General features: G+C 42.0%; 1 protein-coding gene across 1 annotated transcript; it reads left to right on the forward strand.

Moving 5' to 3' along the window:
- The first annotated feature begins 1861 nt into the window (after positions 1-1861).
- Positions 1862-19376, forward strand: farsb (phenylalanyl-tRNA synthetase beta subunit). The gene is made up of 18 exons (XM_022760497.1): positions 1862-1947; positions 2382-2437; positions 2640-2794; positions 4359-4431; positions 4576-4691; positions 5766-5916; positions 6011-6119; positions 6307-6377; positions 6463-6524; positions 7106-7157; positions 7265-7326; positions 8317-8524; positions 8653-8733; positions 8820-8912; positions 9689-9806; positions 10277-10429; positions 17779-17926; positions 18351-19376. The coding sequence occupies exons 1-18, from the start codon at positions 1890-1892 to the stop codon at positions 19138-19140; spliced, it is 2556 nt and encodes an 851-aa protein (XP_022616218.1). The 5' UTR covers positions 1862-1889; the 3' UTR covers positions 19141-19376.
- The last annotated feature ends 439 nt before the right edge of the window (positions 19377-19815 follow it).

The raw sequence follows: 19815 nt of genomic DNA on the forward strand, positions 1-19815 counted from the left end.
GGTCACAAGGAGCTAGAGGCCACACGCACGCACACAACCACACGCGCACACCGCACGGGGATTGTCAGTTGTATCCGGTTAAAAAAGAGGATTTAAAAAAAAAAAAAAAAAAAGGAAACACTAATGTTAAAACAATGTCATAATGTGATGCTCCTGGTCCACATGTTACAGCTCTTTTAAAAAGTTATAACAATTTATAAATAATTACTTCAGTTATTAGTTTGTTTACAGACTCTGGTCCACATACATGCACATGCACAGTTGGGATACATAAAAAAAAATAAAAAAAACCATCACATCTGCTTTAATGCAGATGTCCATGACACCAAGGACCTTTGTAAAATGCAGGGAGTGGTCTTGGGCAATGTTAGGATGTGAAGTGGAAACTCAATGATTGCAAATTCTGGGCATACAATACTGATGCATAAAGATAATTATTTTATGGATTATGTAAACATATTATATTAGGCAATATCCATCATGCATTATGAATATAATATATGATATAATGTTGACTGCTGTGGAGCTATGAAAGTGTGAGTACCAGTGGCAGTGTGATGACTCACTCTGCAGTGTCATGCAGTGGCAGTGTGATATATTACAGAAAGACTGGCAGATGGCAGATTCACAGACAGACTAATTATTGGAAAAATGAAACGGTGAAATGAGGCTTGCTGCCCACTGTCTCCTCTGTCTCATGTGATTCATAAGAACACTGTGAACCATTCCCACCACTCCATCATCTGATTTATAGTTGGGGATTACGGTGGATTCATCATTTCGTGATTGGAATGTGTCTGTAATCAGTTTTAACCACTAAGAAGTCAGCTGATTCAAAGCACATTATTTCAAATTAAAAGACATATTTTAATTTGACTGAAAACGTTTTGATGACAACACAAATATTAGATGTCTGATTCTTCTTTAAACTATTATCTTCATGGAATAAATCTTGATTGTCCTGTTTTCTTTAATGCAGTTCCTTGTATTCAGATGTCATGTCTTACACACTGTGCTAAAATCTGTTCTCATGGAGATCTTTGCTGCTATTCATAAAGGCTTGTAATTGTGAATAACTCCCTGGATCCTGTCTGCATCATTATTTGAACCACATTGAGTCTTTCTTACCCTCTTTGTTATTTTCATACAATTCTGTGTCTATGTACATGACCATCGTCTTTTCCTCATCTAAATCCTTGAAAATGTGGTCTCTATGGTCTCTAGGCAACTTTTAGACATGCTGATAATAGCAATACATTTGATGATTTCCAATCTGGCTTTCACCAGAAACACTGAGACTGTTGTCCATAAGCTCGTAAATAATATTTAAATGCATGTTGATTTTTTTTGATGTTCAACTATTTTTTTCATCAGTTGCTGCTGTTCTTTCAGTATATTTATGTTTATCATGTCAATCATGACAGCTCAATTGAACTGAACAGTTTAAGTGATATGATGTCCTATAAATAGTTATTATAAGTATGAGACCTGTAAGTAGGTTTTAAATGTTCAAGACAAAGTGTTGCAAATTGTTTGTATCTCTTCATTACATTTTTCAAATTTTGAATTTTTAAGATTTGTTGCATCTCTGGAGCACCCTTTGTAATTTATTGTTTTTAAATGTATTGTGTTAATTAATTACGCTTTGTGTGCTCTTTGAAAGAATCAGTAGTAATTATCTTAAAAGATCTATAGTGATTATTTGAAATTGTATTAATTTATTTAGACTTTATTGTACGATGGAATTGATAGCATTAGTCACAATGGATGATATTGTAATCAGAAATGATTTATGGACAGTAACTGCTTTTCAATCAGGCACCGGCTAGACAGCTACAACCGGCTACTGAGGTCCTTTCGCGCTGGGCTGAGGAGGATAAGCTGCCAACATGCCGACTGTCGGAGTAAAAAGGGATCTTCTCTTCAAAGCTTTGGGCAGAACGTACAGTAAGACACATTTACTACATTTTCAAGCAGTGGACACAATTATCTGTCTGTTTATCAAACGTCTCTTTGGCTCTTAAAGACAGAGAAAGTCGGAGGACTGTCTGAACTCATTGCCGGATGGTTAGCATTGCAGCAGCTGCTAACCAACGGCTAATTTTACTGCATCTGTGTTGAATGAAAAAACAAAGTTAAATGACAACTTGTCCCAAATACTAATACAATATGTAATAACAACTTATTTCTGCTGGGTTTTGTGCTGAGAAAACTATAGTGACATCTTTGAACTGGATGTCAACGTGATTGCATCATTTCCCCCACGATTCATGTCATTTAAATCTGAACTGGGCTCTGTTCAAGAGCAGCAGCAGCAACAGTGGGTTCTCGATGGTGTATAAAGCTGTTTTTAAATAATGGATATTTGCTTCTTGTTTTAGCTGATGAGGAGTTTGACGAGCTGTGCTTTGAATTTGGGCTGGAGCTGGATGAAATTGTGAGTAAATGAAATTATCCCATAGTGTGTTTCCTAATAAGTGATTATAGTAAACCATTCACATGGTTTACATTTTGAATAGCAGGATAAGAATGCAGTTACACTTGTTACGCCCTGTGTTGTTGTTTGTCCTGTCCTGTTCTTCGGTATTTGTTTCTGAACTATGACATGTAGAAATCACTCTGCTCTGCATTCATGACAGACCTCAGAGAAGGAGATAATCAGCCGTGAGCAGGGTGACACCAAGGCATCAGGAGCATCTGACATCATCCTGTACAAGATCGATGTACCAGCTAACCGCTATGACCTGCTGTGTCTGGAGGGGCTGGTCCGTGGACTGCAGGTCTTCAAGAATAGGTGAGTAGATGGCGCTCTCTGTTATGTTCTCTGTTGCCTCTGGCCGTCAGTAACATCAGCAAAAACCCAGATGTCAAATGGGGAAACATTTTGGTCAACATAGGTCTTCTACACCAGCTCCGGTTCACAATAATCATCTATTTGAACCATCTTGCCTTGTCCCAATATTCCTTGTTTGGTCTGAGAGAGGCATTTCCTGTATCGGTGACCTCTTGCAATAATAATTTTTTCTAGTCTGCAACACTATCTTTGAAATTGTCCTGCCTGATAGGCATTTTTTTCAGATCAGGCACTTCCCCACTTCCCCCAGTCGCCCTCCAGACTCTAGAATTGACATCCTTTTGAATTTTGATCTCGATCAAAGACTAACTTAATTTATTTATAATTTGATATGCTCTTTAAATCCTGATGTCTCTGCAAATTGTAAAAGTTCATGGGAGGACAACTTGGGAAGGGGATTATCTGATGACAAATGGGCACACATTTTAAAAATCCTCCACCAGGCTCATTATACAAATGCTTGATTAGCCAAAATATTCCCAGACGTAAGTGACGCCTGCTGCAGATGTAAACAATCGCCTGCCAATCTTATCCACATGCTGTGGGTCTGGCCCAGGTTATTTGAAACCTATCAAAATATAATTCACATTCCAGTAGTTCCTAACACCCTGACAGCTATATTTGGAGTACCACTAAAGTACCATATTTCCATAACAATGCAGAGGGTCATTGACTTCACTACACTCTCAGCCAGACGTCTTATTCTCCTCAAATGGAAATACGCTTCTCCTCCCGGCCATAGCAGATGGATCACGGAGGTCGTGCACTGCATTAAACCTGAGAAGATAAGGTTCTCTTTAAAAGGCTCTCTAAAAAGTGTTAGCGAAAGCTGGGCACTCTTTTTAGACTACATAGACACAATGTTTTGCCTGATGACATTGCGAAGCAATAGTTTTTTGTTATGCTTTTTTATTTATTTATTCATTCATTCATTTATTTATTTATGTACTTATTTATTTCATGCCTTTTTATGTTCGTATGCTCTTTGGTTTGTTTTTTTATTTTCTTCTTGCAAGGTGTAGTTGATGCGGAGGTTTGACTGAGATTGATAATAAAAATATACAACCTGTCTATGTGTGACAGTAGCGGTATATTTCTGTTTGCACGATTATAAGAAGAATATGTAAGTGTAAGTGAACAGTGTTGTGCTTGATAGAATCGATAATACAGCCTAATATGGACAAAACTCCTGCTGTTTTTGTTACTATTTAAGAGTGTCAGCGTGATTGTAAAATGCATGCCAAGGCTAGTTGGTAATATTACGTGCTGACATAATTCAGGAGCATGACAACGTAATTCAAGGCCCTTTTCCAAATGAAGGAAGCTGGTTATGTTTAGGTATAAAATGTAGGACTGTGTTTTGGTGTCCCAGAAAACATTCTTGTGGATGAAGACATGTTTTGGCTGTGTCAGACTTCCTTGAATATGCTGTGTTTTTCCATCGTGGGTGTAGTGCCTGCAGATGTGCTTCACTGTTGCTACAGAGATTGTATTTGTGTTTCAGGCTGGAGGCGCCTCGCTACAGACGTGTCAGCCCAGTCAGCGGGGAGCCTCAGAAGCTGATCATCACTAAGGAGGTGGGTGGAATCATTCAGTGATTCAGTTTTTAATGGCAAACACATCGTTTGTGGCCTGAGGCTAACATTGCATCGGTTTGCTGATAAATAAAGGTGTGTTTTTACTGTGGTGATCAGTTAATCAGTTTGTGTTTTTCTGTGCAGACTGCAGCAGTGCGACCCTTTGCAGTGGCAGCAGTGCTGAGGAACATCACCTTCACACAGGAGCGCTACGACAGCTTCATTGAGCTGCAGGAGAAACTCCACCAAAACATCTGCAGGTCAGACCGGATGAAACACTAAGTACAACAGCATACCTGGAATACCTTCTGCCACCTGCTGCCAAGCAATGTCTTTCAAAGTAAACACAGGAAATGTGGTTACTTTCACTTCACACACAATGAAAACATTCATCACAGTGTTTTTTTGGGAAGCCCCATACGGATGCCACCATGCCCTCTTTATTTTTCAGACACACACATTAATGCTCCTGATAATCCCTCGTCTCAGACGGGTTTTACCGGCACTTTACTGAATTTCCCCCGACACAGAGGTGCCACTGAACACATGTCCTATAAAAATCCAGACTCCATGAGGCATGAAAATCTCAGCAAGCTGGATTTTTCTGAGTTGTTGCAGCCACGATATCAAGCATGTGTAGGTGTAGCTAATTAAGTGTATATGGAGATGATTTTTTTCAATTAATCCGCAGACTCAATAAATCATCGTTTGGTGGATAGAATATTGGAAAACTGAAAAATGACCATCGCATTTTCCCAGAGTCCTTGTTTGCATCATCTCATGTCTTGGTTTGTTCAAAACCCAAATATCTTCAGTTTACAGTGACGTAAACCACAGAAAATCCCCACAGTGGAGGAGCTGCAACCACGGAGTTTGTGGCTTAAAAGATTAATCAATTATCAAAACAGTTTCCATTGATGGCTGTAATGAAAATGTGTAATTATGTGAGATATTGACAGCCCTCAGTGTATCTACATAATGTGTGTAGAAGGGCTGGATATTGAACTTCAATATGGACTGACTGAATTGGTTTGACACGGTTAAGGATTGAAAAATTTAGGAGTTCATGAGTAAATCTCATCGGTGTCAGTGAGCCAATCAGCATGCAGCATGCTTGGACCGAGATCTAATAATGCTGGTGATTGGCTGTTTATTTAAACATGAATATGTTTCAGTGTGTAAAGAGAGTTTAAAAATTAAACTTAAGTAAAACTATAATTTGTACCGTAATGTAGTTTGATAAAAAATCGGTATTAGAAACACAATTATCACTATCATCCTTTTTTTAAAAGTATTAGCCGTTCTGAAAAGTCCGATATCTGTGCTTTGTGAAGGAAGAGGAGCCTGGTGGCGATCGGGACCCATGACCTGGACACCATCTCCGGCCCTTTCACATACACAGCCAAACCTCCTGGAGACATCTGCTTCAAACCCCTCAACCAGACCAAAGAGTACACCGCCACCCAGCTGATGAGCCTCTACAAGGTACACAGCTGATTTTACTGGGCGCTGGTCAGATGGGCAACTTGTCTTCTTTTTGTTTGATGCTAACCCGGTGTCGTTGTCGTGGTGCCTACAGACTGACAGCCACTTGAGGCATTACCTTCACATCATCGAAGACAAGCCTGTGTACCCGGTCATCTACGACAGCAACGGCGTTGTCCTGTCCATGCCTCCCATCATCAATGGTGAGTGTCGTCTCTGACCTCGTTTCTGGGCCAAAATAAAATAAACTAAATGTCACCAGCAAAGTAAGACTCAGAGGTCATGAATATAGAGAGAGCTGAAGTTTAGAGAAAATAAAAAGGAAATAAATAAACCTTTATCTACTTTGAAGATAATGAGATGCTTTGTGGTGCACATTCTTTTCTCCAGGGGACCATTCAAAAATCACCCTGAAGACAAAGAACGTTTTCATCGAGTGCACAGCCACAGATGTGACCAAGGTACAACTGAGGGCACAGCAAATAAATCAGTTTTATCACTGTTGTCATGGGAATCTGACTTTTAAATTGACCTCATTCTCTCCAGGCAAAGATCGTCTTGGACATGATGGTAACCATGTTCAGCGAGTATTGTTCACAGCCTTTCACGTGAGTCACACATCTGTCTCTGACCTCAGACACAAGCTCCTCTGTCTGGAGACTGACAATAACTGGGAGTCCATGTCAGTATTTTGAGGTGGAAGATGATCAAATTCTGTGATTGTTGTGGGAAAACTGGGAAAAAAAAGTGAAGCTTTTACATTTAAGGTCACATCCTACACAGTGATGTCACAGAATCTGTTCTCCATCAGCTGTCAGACACATCTCCTCAACCTCATTTAAAACCTTTTTGCTTCAGTCTGTTACATCGTCCAGATTCAAAGATTTGCTTATTTACTTTTAAACTTCCTGTTGGCTTCGTGTTGCTGAACACGACCCTGCTTTGACGTCACTGATTGAATTATCTACTAAAAACATAAACTCTAATCCAACTCTAAATAACAATAATAACTTGTCACACACTGATCTCAAGACTTTCCCTTTCTCTTATGGAGGATTTGTATCGTATGTCCCGTGTTCAAGAAACAGATTCATTCTTTAACTACTTCAAATGAAGCGATGGAAATAAACTTTCCAATTCCATCGTAAAAGTTCAATTAACAAGTGGACTCTGTCTCCTGCTCTTTCAGGGTAGAGGAGGCTGAGGTGGTGTACCCAGATGGCAAGACCTGCATATACCCAGTACTGTATTCACTTCAGCACTTCAACTTTTTTTTTTTTTTTATGTCACATTCAATTCTTCAAGTGTCTCCTAACGCGCCGCTGTTGTTTACCGGTGTGCTCTTCAGGAGCTGGCGTACAGGAAGGAGAAGCTGTCCAGCGAGTTCGTCAACCGTAAAGTCGGCATCAAGTAAGTTATTTGGATTTACTCAGTAAAATATTTAGAGCTTCTAGATACAAGTAAAAGATAAAGAAAGTGTCTGATGGGAAATGTTTGTTAAGTTGTTCTCCATTTTGCTTTTGTCACAATTTTTGCTTCATCGTGTCAAAGCAAAACGACTGACTTACTTAATGGTGTTATTAGTATTAGCGGCTCCTGCACTGTACAGTAATCCTATATTTGTAAAGCTTATGATGCTCGGTTTTAGGACAGGGTATTATTGCAGTCTAATAAAATACCATGGCTAAGTACAGCCTCAGAAATTACCTCTATTTGACCGTGTTAATAGAAAATAAGCTTCAGAGATGATAGTGTTTGTAGGTGGGCTGTAGTGTTGGATCGCATTTTTACACTGACCCTCATGCTAGAACATTTTCTTATTCTTGTTTTCTCAGGGAGTTGCTCATAGTAGTGTTGCTTATTAGGTTTATTTTTATTATACATTTCCATTTATTTTTATTTTCATGCCACAAATTCTCCTGAATCACACGTTTGTGCCACTTGAGAACAAATCTGTTCATATTGCCCATCATTCAGACATTTGTAATTTAACTTGGTGTTAATGATTAATTTTCCACCCCTCCTGTTTACCCTGTTGGGTTTTTTCATTAGGTTTATTTAGTTGGACAATTTCCAGGTAAATCAAGGCTGATAAACAGAAGTCACAGAACAGCTGACTTACTGGACAGAGTTTATGTATATAACCTGTCCGGGGAGCAGAGAGCTCTTCACTGTAATTTAATTCTGTGGTATTCACACCAGTAAATACGTCCTAAAAAAAACAGAAGATCAGCGTTTGCTCTTGCTACAGTTTTTGAGTTATTCCCTGTAATTATAAAACATCCTCACTTATCGAACACTTTAGCAAACTGTACTCTTTAAAAACACGACCTGCTCATCAGCTGCTTGGTGTCAGTGTGACCTCAGAAACACAGATCCTGTTTCCTCTCCTCCTGACAGTGAGTCAACTGAGAAAATCGCGCAGCTCCTGACCAGGATGTGCCTGCTCTCCCAGGCGACAGGTGTTGGTGATGAGATCGAGGTCGAGATCCCGCCCACGCGCTCCGACGTCATCCATGCCTGTGATATCATGGAAGACGCCGCCATCGCCTACGGCTTCAACAACATCACCCGCACCACGCCGCGCACATACACCATCGCCAACCAGGTACCTTGGGTTTTCCTCTGCATGTTTCGTGTGTGTGTGTGTGTGTGTGTGTGTCTGTGAAACCAAATGCATTTGTGCCCCATCAAATATGGTGTGTGTTCTTATGTATTTGCTTCTTATGTTCACAGTTCCCACTGAATAAACTGACAGAGCTGTTGAGGCAAGACCTGGCAGCTGCTGGGTTCACAGAGGCTCTCAACTTTGCTTTGGTAAGAAAGAGACTCAGAAATACAAACGCTGTGTTTTTATCTTTGAAAAATGCTCTAAGGGACATTTCTCTGCTCTCTGCCTGCAGTGTTCTCAAGAAGATATCGCAGACAAGCTTGGGAAGAAGATCTCCGAAACAAAGGCTGCTCACATCTCCAACCCCAAGACGGCTGAGTTCCAGGTAGAGAAGAACATTTAGAGAATTAGAGTAGAGATTCTGTAATAAGTTCAATGAAGTCGAGCAGTGTTTTTACCTCTGGAGAATTGTTTTAAACATGAGAACAGATTTTTAGAGTCATCTTCCAGCCTTAAACAGAAAGTTTACTTGGAAATTAAAATTTCATTTCCCACCCATCCACATGTTGGTTAAAAAAAAAAATACATGAAACCAAATCACATGGTCAGAAAGGTTTCTGTAAGTCTGTCTGTCTCAGTTCAGCTTCAGCGGAGTTTCACTTTACATTAGGTCAGTTAATCAATCAGTTTATTTTTTAGGAGAACAGTATGTGTAACAAGGGCTCATGTTGATCCAAAAGGTCATAATCTAAAGGCCTGTGCCTTTGCCTCGCTTTGGCTCTAAAGCGTATCTGTAGTTGTGCAGGAGAGGAGAAATAACAGGTAGAGTTCATGTTGCACACTCTTGTTTGCTCAGTGGGCTCCATCAAGTAGTTTACAGAAGTGAAACGAATCCTGTAGCCACAGTGCAAACTCATGTTTCCAGATCAGTCTGCTCTGTAAATAACATCCAAACAAATCTGAAAATCAAGAAAATTAAACTTCTTTGATACTTTAATTATTTTTTCTGTTTAACAATTACACTCAAACCAGCCAGAGACCGAATGATCAACGTTCCCAGACTTTTAAGTTGCAGTGTTATTTGTCCAGTAGAGGGCGCTCTCCTCCTCTCTAACAGACTATAGTCATTTGTCCAACTTAACCTGTGTGTTTCTCCACCAGGTGGCGCGCACCACCCTCCTGCCAGGTCTCCTGAAAACAATAGCTGCCAACAGGAAGATGCCGCTTCCCCTCAAACTGTTTGAGATATCTGATGTGGTGCTGAAGGATGACACCAAAGGTGGGCGTCTGCATGTGTGAAGTGATGGAGGAAATCATTTTACAACACATTAACACACACACACACACACACACACACACACACACACACACACACACACACACACACACACACACACACACACACACACACACACACACTGTGCCTAACACAGATTTGTAATATGATGGTTTCAGTGCAAAATAATTATTCATTTTTCTAATTGTAATTTAGACATAATTCTCTTAAACATCAATTAGATACTTAGATGCTAAAACTCTCTGATGTGTCAATCAATCTGGGCAAAATTTATTATGGACAACAAATGTGATCATTACAAATTTTTCCATAGATATAAGACGGACATTCATTCTGTCAGAAGTGAAGTGACGTTTACTAGCAGATATATTTTTAATAAAGCGTCAGCAGTCACTGGTGTAGCGCTGTTCTCAGTGTCCTTCACACTCCCTCCCCCTCAACCCGCCAACCAGATGTCGGGGCGAGGAACAGCCGGCGTTTCTGCGCCGTGTACTACAACAAGAGCCCGGGCTTCGAGGTGATCCACGGCCTGCTGGACCGAACCATGCAACTGCTGGAGGTGAAGTCTGCCTGCGGCGAGGGCTACCACATCCAGGCTGCAGACGGTAAGAGTCCTGGGGAGGGGAGGGGGGGTGTGTGAGGGGGATGGAAACCAACAATCAGGACTATAGGAATGCATTTAGCTTTGGTGGTAAATATCTTAAGACTGGATTTAATCCCAGTGGCAGATTTTAACCCCTGTGATCTGGAACATGTTTATGTACAAGCTGATGAAGGAATGAATCTGGGTCACGCGAGGTTAAAAGTCAGGTTTTTGCTGAGATTATGTAAATCCAGTCTGTGACAAGCAGCAGCTGCACTGTCGTGTTTGTTTCCAGGACGTCATGTACCCTGTTTTATTGAGGGGGCACGGTTTCCATGGCAGTGGTGTGGCACAAATTTAGCTTCCACTTAAACTTAAACCTGCAACACTCAGATTTGATCTAGAGAGAGAAAACATCGTTACACTGATGTGGGCAGTCGAGACAAATGGGTTCCGTGTTTGTGTTCTTCTAATTAGATATTGGCAGAAACTGAAATGAATGGATGGATTGATCCCATTAAAGACTCAGTATAATTGCTAATAGGTATAAATGTGTTTTGATCTTAACGTTGGTAAATGAATGTTTAATTTGAAGTCAAGAGTACGGGCTGTTTTCCCTGTTCAGCAGAGCAGCTGTCTGCTCTGTTTGAAACTAAAACGTGTCAGGATCTTCCTTTCATAAATTCATGTCGTAACTGGTTTTTATTGTCAATGAATCAAAAGTACCACCAAGACTTTTTTGCACATTATAAACAACCTGAATACACACAGGTACGACTCCCAGCGCTTCTTTAAACAGAGTAGATGAAATACGACGTGGAGCACGTGCACTCATCCTTCTCCTCCATCTGACATCTCCACCTCCTCTCTGCACCAAAATCCAGTCAAATAAGGGAAACTCACACAAGCCAACACTAACTAGTCATCACTCAATGAACAAGTAACACGACGCTTTTGTCACCTAAGCAGCAGAGCGTTATTCATAAAGGTTTAACTGATCGACAGCTTCTATCCAGTAAAGTCGTACTGAGAATTATGAATGGGTGAGGTGGAGCCTCCAGAGGTTTATTCCCAAATTAAAACAATGTTATAAATGTATGTAAATGGTTAATTATGCACTTTCCAAGATCTCGTTCGTCACTTGTCACTGATAGAAAATCTCCTGAAATTACTTTATCTCTAAGATAGGCCGGCACAATTGATCGAAATATGATCGATAACGCAATATGGCCAAGTGCAATATCTAACCTGCAGGTAAACTGTGTCCCAACATTGTTGTGCATTGTTGGCACCATAAGTGTTGATGCCCCGGCCTACAAATCATATTCTCCAGACTTGAGGGAACGTGCTTGTTTGGTTCAAGCCCCAAACAAAAATCACATCATCATCATTTTAAAACATTTATTCAGTGAAAATGAAATGCAAAAATTACTATTCCAACTGAAATCGTGGCTCTAAAGTGGCTGATTAAGGAGCGGCGGCTTCTCTTAAAAAAAAAAAAAAAAAATTAAAAAGCGCTGCGACTCTTAATGGGTTGAGAACCACTGAACTAAAGGTGAAGTGGGAGTGATGGAGTATGCTGTGCCTTAATGGGTCCAGCTGGCCGTGACAGTTGAGGAACATCAGTGAATTTAAAGAGGTTTTCTTTGTCCAGACGGTAGACGACGGAGAAATTGATGATTTCCAATGGGGAAATCAAGAAAGTAAACATTGGATCCATTTGATCGTTTTCCACCCTCTTTTTAAATGGAAAGCACATTAGAAAACTGGCTTTGACAAACAGAGGAGTAACAAGTGTTATTTTACTTTGCTAACTCTCCAAAAGGAATTTAACATCTGTGAGAAACTTGTTTTTTTATTCCTTCTGAACAGCAACTCGCTCTGTCCTTGTGTTCTGCCGCCAAACTCGGCAACTGAATCACCTCACCCTAATAAATCAGGGTAACTGTGTTCCCTCTCCTTCACACGATGAGAGAAACCTAATAGCTCCGACATAAAAATGTTCCTGTCATCATTGTGCTCAATAGAAATCAAAGGTGTCATATCAGCACCAGTGGTTCATGGTGAAGTTGTGTTCTCGGCCCACAATCTGTCTCTAATGATGAAATGCATCAGAGCGAGAGTCCAGGTTCAAAGCTTTTCTCTCTGAAGTCATCGCGACTGAGATGATGAGGTCAGTCGCGTTGCATCAGCAACTCCCGAGACTTCTGATGAGCTTTATTCTGAAAGGCTGCTGCGCTCGCTAATGGAGAAGAGCACAGGTTAATTTTATTTTTCACAGTTGGGTTACATTAACAAGTGGTGACATGTGACTGGCTCGGTAATGCCTGCAGTGAAGTTGAGTTTAAACATCAGATGGGGAGTTAGGTTTCATCTTTCTGATGATCTGTTCCTGTGAGATTAGAAATCAGGACGGTTTGATTCGAGGGCCTGAAGTTCTGCATTTTCCCAAAGAGACTCTCATACATCATCTGAGTTTTGGATTCCTTCCTCTTTCCATATTTTCTCAACTCCATCCTATCTACCTTCTTTTTTTTCCTCCCCCTCTCCCCCTCTCTGGCGTGCATGCTCCAAGGTCACACTGCAGGATGTCTGCTCCGGCCCATTCGGGCTGCAAATCAATGGGCTCAAGTATCAGTGAATGAGAGCGGAGAGAGGAGAGGGTGAAGGCAGACAGCAGAGCGGAAGAAGGGATGAGATGAGACTAGAGAGTGCAGAAAAAGAGAAGGGGATGGGAGGGTGGGGGGGTGACAGGAGAGCGACAGAGCGACGGCTGGCAAGCAAGAAGAGGGTCTGAGAGTGTGTAAAGTCTGCAGTGTGGGAGAGCGCACGGGAGTCACGTCACCCACTGCAGTGCTGAGCTAGCTGCAAGACAGAGTGGCACATACAACACCCACCCATGGGTGCTTAGATTGCCCATCTGACAGACACACACACACACACACACTTACAGGAGAGAGCTGAAATGGACATGCTCTCAAAGTGTGCTCTAATGCTCAATGCTCTAGTGCTCACACACTCAGTCTATTTCCTCCACACACTCTACGCACCATTAGCCTAATCCCCCCCCCACCACATATGTCAGCGTGTCCTTAACCCCATTACAAGGTCACGACCCAGTCTTAAGAGCTCACCTGATGACACAGACACACACACACACACACACACCGTCAGGATGTGTCCATCAGCGGGGCGAAGCGGCACTACCGCTACCCCACCACCACTCTGAGCACAGAGAGGGTGAGGGGCCGAGGGAATACATGTCAGCTGAGTTTCCTCCACTCAGCGGGGGCGGGGTCGGAGGATGAAATAACGAGTTAGGGGATCTGAAGTGGAGGAAAAAAAACCACTTAAGAGGCAGATGCCTGTGTTTCGCTTAACAACTGTGTCCAATGTGAGGTTCAGGCCTTCGTTAGGAAAGAGACCATGTGCATGTGACTCTTTTTTTTGTTGTTGTTGTTGTGTAATTGCCCTTAAGTGTTTGGCCTCTATCATTAATGAAGGTCAGTACCGGTGTTTAGGGATTGAATCTTTGATTTGCTGGTACGTTCATGTTTATTTAAACCTGCAGTAGCTGATTATTGTAGTACTGTTTTGTAGTGTTTCTGGCCACCTGTCCTGCCCTGTCCACCAGCTAGTCGTGATGTTGGTCTTCTGTCCGGTGCTGAGCAGGTAGTGTACAGTGCAGAGGTTTTTATGCTACAAAACAGCTGCCTGTTGTGACAGAAAACCACACTGAACAGAAGTTTTAGGATGGACAGATTAAAAAGAAATGAGCTGAAACTTGCTGTAAAGCTCCATGAAGTCGACAGGAGCTGCTGATTTACAGGATAATTCTCTGTATCTTCATCACTGCGACCAACATGTCGCAATATTTTAACCTTGTAATTTGATATGTTGTTATTATAAAACTTTGATTATAGCAGCTTTAAAAGGTAATTCTGGTCTTATCCTTGCAGTTTAGATCATCTTTCCTATAAAGATGTAGTAAGGATGCTGAGAAGTCAGGGAACAAAGTGATGTAACTAAAAGAAGTCTGACGGGTTTAAAACTAATTCAGAGATTATTCAACGGTAATAAAAGTTTATACACCTTGTTCAACCTTTACCTGCTGAACTTGGTGTAGTCATGTGGACAGCTTTCCCGTGCAATGAGGAATTAATACCAACGTTTCAGAAGTGCTGGCTAAACTGTTGTTGTTCAAGGATAAGTCTGGCGTGCTACTTTTTTCTTACTGTCAAGAAATGCAGTGAAAAGACCAAAACCAACAATGAAAAGATCTGACAAACAAGTGTCGTCTGTGCACTCTACGCCTGATATATCTTATTCCTCTGTGACACAGAGCTCTATTCTTGTCTAAAAACTATTAATAACACATGAAGATAAAGCTGGCCACTGTGGTGTTTGAATCAGAGGCACGTAACCCCATCCTGCTACTGTAAATACTTTTAATCCCCAACTGAAAATAGTCCCAATAAAAGCCCTATTTACTCCCAGTGCTCAGCTGTTTTAGGAAACTATTTAGTCTTTTTAGAAATGAAACTATATATTGACACGTTGGGGTTCAACGGTCTGAGACCACATTTAAAATCTGAGATTTTTCATGTAAATCTTGTTATGTCCTGTAAAATGTAGAAGAAACATTTAAGATTCTGTTTTTATCTCGGTAATCAAATTTAAGCAAATTTGGGGCATCGACCAACATAACTCCTTTATACAAGAGCTCAGTTTGTTTGAGTTAACGCGTTCAGATGACACTCAAGTCTGTGGGTGTTTTGCCTACTCTGGAGTTGGACACCTGCACTGATTTGACTGCACACTGACGGAGGAGGAGCACCGCTCCATTCTTCAGAGACGTGCTACACCCTCTGGCTTGCATCTCTGTGGAGAAGCCTTCAAACGGCAGCAGGATAATGACTCCAAACACCCCTCAAGGCTTTGCAAGAAAACCAAGGAAGACCAAGGAGTCCTGACTGTCATAGACTTTCCCTCCACAGTCTCATTGAACATTTATGGAGGCACTTGAAGACTGAGAAAAGCCGAGCGCTCTGTGACATCACAAGAGGGAGAGCATGGGTCATCAGGTTTTGCAGAAACTCCATGCAGCTCGAGTATCCTTCAGCATTACATTCGAAACAAATGGAAAAACACAAGTATCTTGACTAGTGGTCTCAGACTTGTGGAGCCGGGGCTGAGAGACGGCATAATAGATCGTTGGTTTTCATTATATTTGTTGACGTTAACAAAAATCTAGATCGTTGTCAGAGTTGTTTTTTATTTTAAAAAGTAGAATCTGCTCACTGTTCTTTTTACTCCCTCAGAGTGAGTGGATTCTACTGTTTTGTCGTTCTTTGGATGCACGTACTTCTTTCTCCTGACTTGTTCTTTATCAGTGTGTCTGAAGTCAGTGCCAGTGTCTCCTCATGTCAACTTTATTATAACCCCTGGAAATTAATACTTAAGTTTTAAACTGGTATTACCTTTTAATGAATAGTGATGATCTTTAGACACAGAAAAATAAAACATATTCTAATAATTCATTATTTTAATATCAAATATTCTCTAGAATCAGCTTCTCAAATGTGAGGATTTGCTGTTTTTCTTTGTCTCGTTTTGACGTATTAATGGTCATTATTCGTAATTTATGGCAACTTATGATTAATCAAGAAAATAATTTGAAGATAAATTGATGATGAAACAGCGCTGTCAGTCCCTGCCACTCAATATTGAAAGCCATACTAATCACCCTGTAAAGTCTCATCTTGTGTGTGTCAGCAGCCCCTTTACTCGTGGAGAGGCGTCACTTCGGCCTTGTCTTCTGGATCCAGATAGAACCTGTGTGGATTCTGTGTCTGTTTGAAATGAAATGACAACAGAACCTATAGCAAAAACAATAAGGTCAACATCAGCCGGTGATGTCGGTTATCGGATGCAAACGTCTCACTCTGCCTTCCGCTGAAAGCTCTGCTGAAAGTTGGAGGCGAGTGGGCGGAAAGTGGCCTGGCTCAAGTGTAGGATTTTCATTGACTGACTGGTTATTTAAGATGTACCAGAGCTATTTATATAGTTGCCATGGCATCGCACTCATGGTACAAGTAGATGACGCGTGAGGCGACGCAAGTAAATTCCTGCCATTTAATACACCTAACAGACACGGAACAGGCAGCTGAAACAAATGACAGAATTTCCCTGCTTTAGTTGCTCTCTCTCTGTCTCTCTCTCTCTCACACACTCTTACACACTCGTGCTTTCAAAGTACAGTCCATGTGTTTTGTAAGCCTTCATCCATAGTGATGAGCAGTGGGCTCTGGAACCCATTAGCACGGCAGCGTGGGAAGAAGCGGTGCACTATGGGAGAAAGCCACGTCTCTGCGTGTGGGGCTGTTGTCATAGAAACCCCTGTATCTCGTTAAATCTCTCACAAGTCCGTCCGTCTGTTTGTCTGCATGTCATGTGTGTTTGAGCAAAGTGAGCAAATGCCTCTCACTGTTTTTTTATTTATTTATTTTATTTTATTTTTTATTCCATCTGGATCGAAGTGACCTTTACTCCTGAGACACACACAAACACACACACACACACACACACACACACACACACACACACACACACACACACACACACACACACACACACTGGACCATCAGATTTTAATCAGAAGGAGAAATGTGTGTGAATGTGATGACCTGTGACATTTTCACATAAACATTTTGTACATTTTGCTATTTCTGTCGGTGACTGATATTAAACTGTCATCAAAACATTTCATTTCCAGCTTTCCTTGGAAAAAATATTTGGTGCACAGGAAGTGATGCCTTTTTTAGGGCTTTTTTTGGGGGGGGGGTTTGTTTGGAATACTTGTTGCAGAGCTGATCGTTGACGAGCGATGTGGGTGAACAAACTATTATTAAGAGAAAATCATGGACCAAGAAAGGAGGCACAGTAGCACCCACACTGTATGACTGACTCATGATCTCTGTGATGTGATGTGCAAGAAAGATGTCATCAATACTTTAAAGACAAATTAATGCTTCAGCAGTAGAGACCATAAAGAAATCTGCTCCGATTTGATGCTATTAAACATGATCCAAGAAACTCCCAGATCCAACAGATGGCTTGTTATAGTAACACACTGGTTCTACAATAGTTTATCAGGACACACACAAGCTAGTGGAGGTGAGAATTGTTGTTGTTGAAAGAACACTAAGGATGTGGAAGTGATACATTTTAGCAAGAGAAGAAGAAGTGAATTGTGTAGGTGCAAAACACTGAAGCATATTTAAACATAAGCCTGACATTAGTAGGTGGAAGTGATGCCAGAAGCCTTCTCTCTTAAAGTAATTGTTGTTTTTTTTTCTTGTCTTCTTTTAGATTCCACCTTTTTTCCCGGCCGCTGTGCAGAGATCTTTGTCCGCGGAAAGAGCGTCGGGCGTCTCGGAGTCCTCCACCCAGACGTCATCAACCGCTTCGAGCTGACCATGCCCTGCTCCGCCCTGGAGATGGACATCGAGCCCTTCCTGTGATTTCACCTTCCCTAAACCTAAACCCCTCACTCATAGAAAAATACAGACCAGTTTATACAGATCAAAACAGAAAGGAAAAAAAAAATATATAAGGCTTGAAATTTGTCAAACAGATAATGGGCGTTTGGTTTGTGTGCTCGTGGTGTGATGCAGATCTGTGTAGCTGGTGCATGGGAGAACTATGAGTCCAGAGTGTTTTTTTTTTTTTTATATCAGTAACAAGGCTGTTTCTACTAAAAACAGAAGAATCAAAAATTAACAAGGCTCCTTTGTGTTTGTGACGTACTCGGTGTGCATCTGTGTGTGGGCCTGTACATGCATGCCTGGTCTTAATTTAGGTTACTTGTGCCTTGGGGTTAGTGCATGGTAATTAAGCTCAGTGACTCATTACCTGTTGCTTTGTTGCCTTGGTTCTTCCAGTGGCCACACTGCTGAAACCCTCCTCACACACGACGTCCCCATGCAGGAAGTCATCCCGCACAGGTTCCCCGCGCTAAGCGACTCCTGTCAGGCCCCGGCTTCCCGCCCGACCTCTACAAAAACTGTGTTCGGTGACATGAGCACGCCAGCCGGTCTCAAAGCTCTCGATGAGTTTCTGGCGGACAAAAGCTACGTGGAGGGCTTTGCAGCATCTCAAGCTGACATGGCAGTGTTTGATGCCATCCCTTCTGCTCCGTCGCTGACCTTCTGCCACCTCCTGCGCTGGTACAAGCACATCAAGTCCTTCCAGAGGGAAAGAGCTAGCCTGGCGTCAGCCAAGAGTCAGTTTGTCCTCCCAGCCGCCCCCGCCGCCTCCACAAACAACGCCAGTGATGACGACGACGACGACGACATCGACCTATTTGGCTCGGACGACGAGGCAGAGAGCGCAGAGGCGGAGAGAATCAAGGAGCAGCGACTCGCCGAGTACGCCGCCAAGAAGTCCAAGAAGCCAGCTCTCGTCGCCAAGTCCTCCATCCTGCTCGACGTCAAGCCCTGGGACGACGAGACGGACATGGCCAAGCTGGAGGAGTGCGTCCGCAGCGTCAGCATGGACGGGCTGCTGTGGGGGCAGTCCAAGCTGGTCCCAGTGGGCTACGGCATCAAGAAGCTCCAGATAGGATGCGTAGTGGAGGACGAAAAAGTGGGTACGGATCTCCTGGAGGAAGCCATCACCACCTTTGAGGAGTATGTTCAGTCTGTGGATGTTGCTGCTTTCAACAAGATCTGAATCATAACAGACAGAGTAAATTCACTGAGTGGTTCCATCTGATGTTTTTCTGGTCTCAGCTTGAGATGTGTAGGCGATGTAGTGTGAAACACAACGCTCCATAGCTTTTCCAACGTCCATGTAACTATCCAATAACCGAAGCTCAGGTCCTTCATTTGAAAAGACTGTTGATCCTTTGATACAAGTACAAAACATTCTTGCCTTCAAACATCAAATAAAGCCATTCTAACTTTTGATTTCTGCTTTGAATCTTTTATCAGGTAACAAGCACAGATTCCCGCCTGCACGGTGTCTGTCTATTGATGCCTCACTGTCGATTCAAAGGCAGATTGCTGCAGCCAGTAGACTCCCATATGAAAGTGAGCTGTGCAAGATAACAAGCCGTCTTGCAAATGAAGTCTGACAGGTGCTCCGGCATTCCTTCAAACTGTACTGTAGCAACAAAAAAAAAAGAGAAGGTTAACACTTTCATTCCTGCTCAGTCAGTCCTGAACGTACAGTAAACCAGGCCAATACGGTGCAACAGATGGCCTGTTGTAACCCGCCGAGTCATATGCCCTGGAGGACAAAGACAAAGATAGGTGTCCTTGTAATGACGTTGCCAAGTTTCAGTGATTAAACTGATTTTGATCTGACTTTGCTGACTGGTTTGAGCTCGTCTCGTCTGACAGCGAG

The sequence above is a fragment of the Seriola dumerili genome, unplaced genomic scaffold, assembly GCF_002260705.1.
Source record: "Seriola dumerili isolate Sdu_G_001 unplaced genomic scaffold, Sdu_1.0 BDQW01000337.1, whole genome shotgun sequence".
In the NCBI taxonomy this organism is placed as follows: domain Eukaryota; kingdom Metazoa; phylum Chordata; class Actinopteri; order Carangiformes; family Carangidae; genus Seriola; species Seriola dumerili.

Bases quoted from the DNA above. Each gene is read 5' to 3' on its own strand.
- farsb (XM_022760497.1), top strand. From the start codon at position 1,890: ATGCCGACTGTCGGAGTAAAAAGGGATCTTCTCTTCAAAGCTTTGGGC. The intron at 5,917-6,010 runs GTACACAGCTGA...TGGTGCCTACAG, and splicing joins AGCTGATGAGCCTCTACAAG to ACTGACAGCCACTTGAGGCA. The intron at 7,327-8,316 runs GTAAGTTATTTG...TCCTCCTGACAG, and splicing joins AACCGTAAAGTCGGCATCAA to TGAGTCAACTGAGAAAATCG.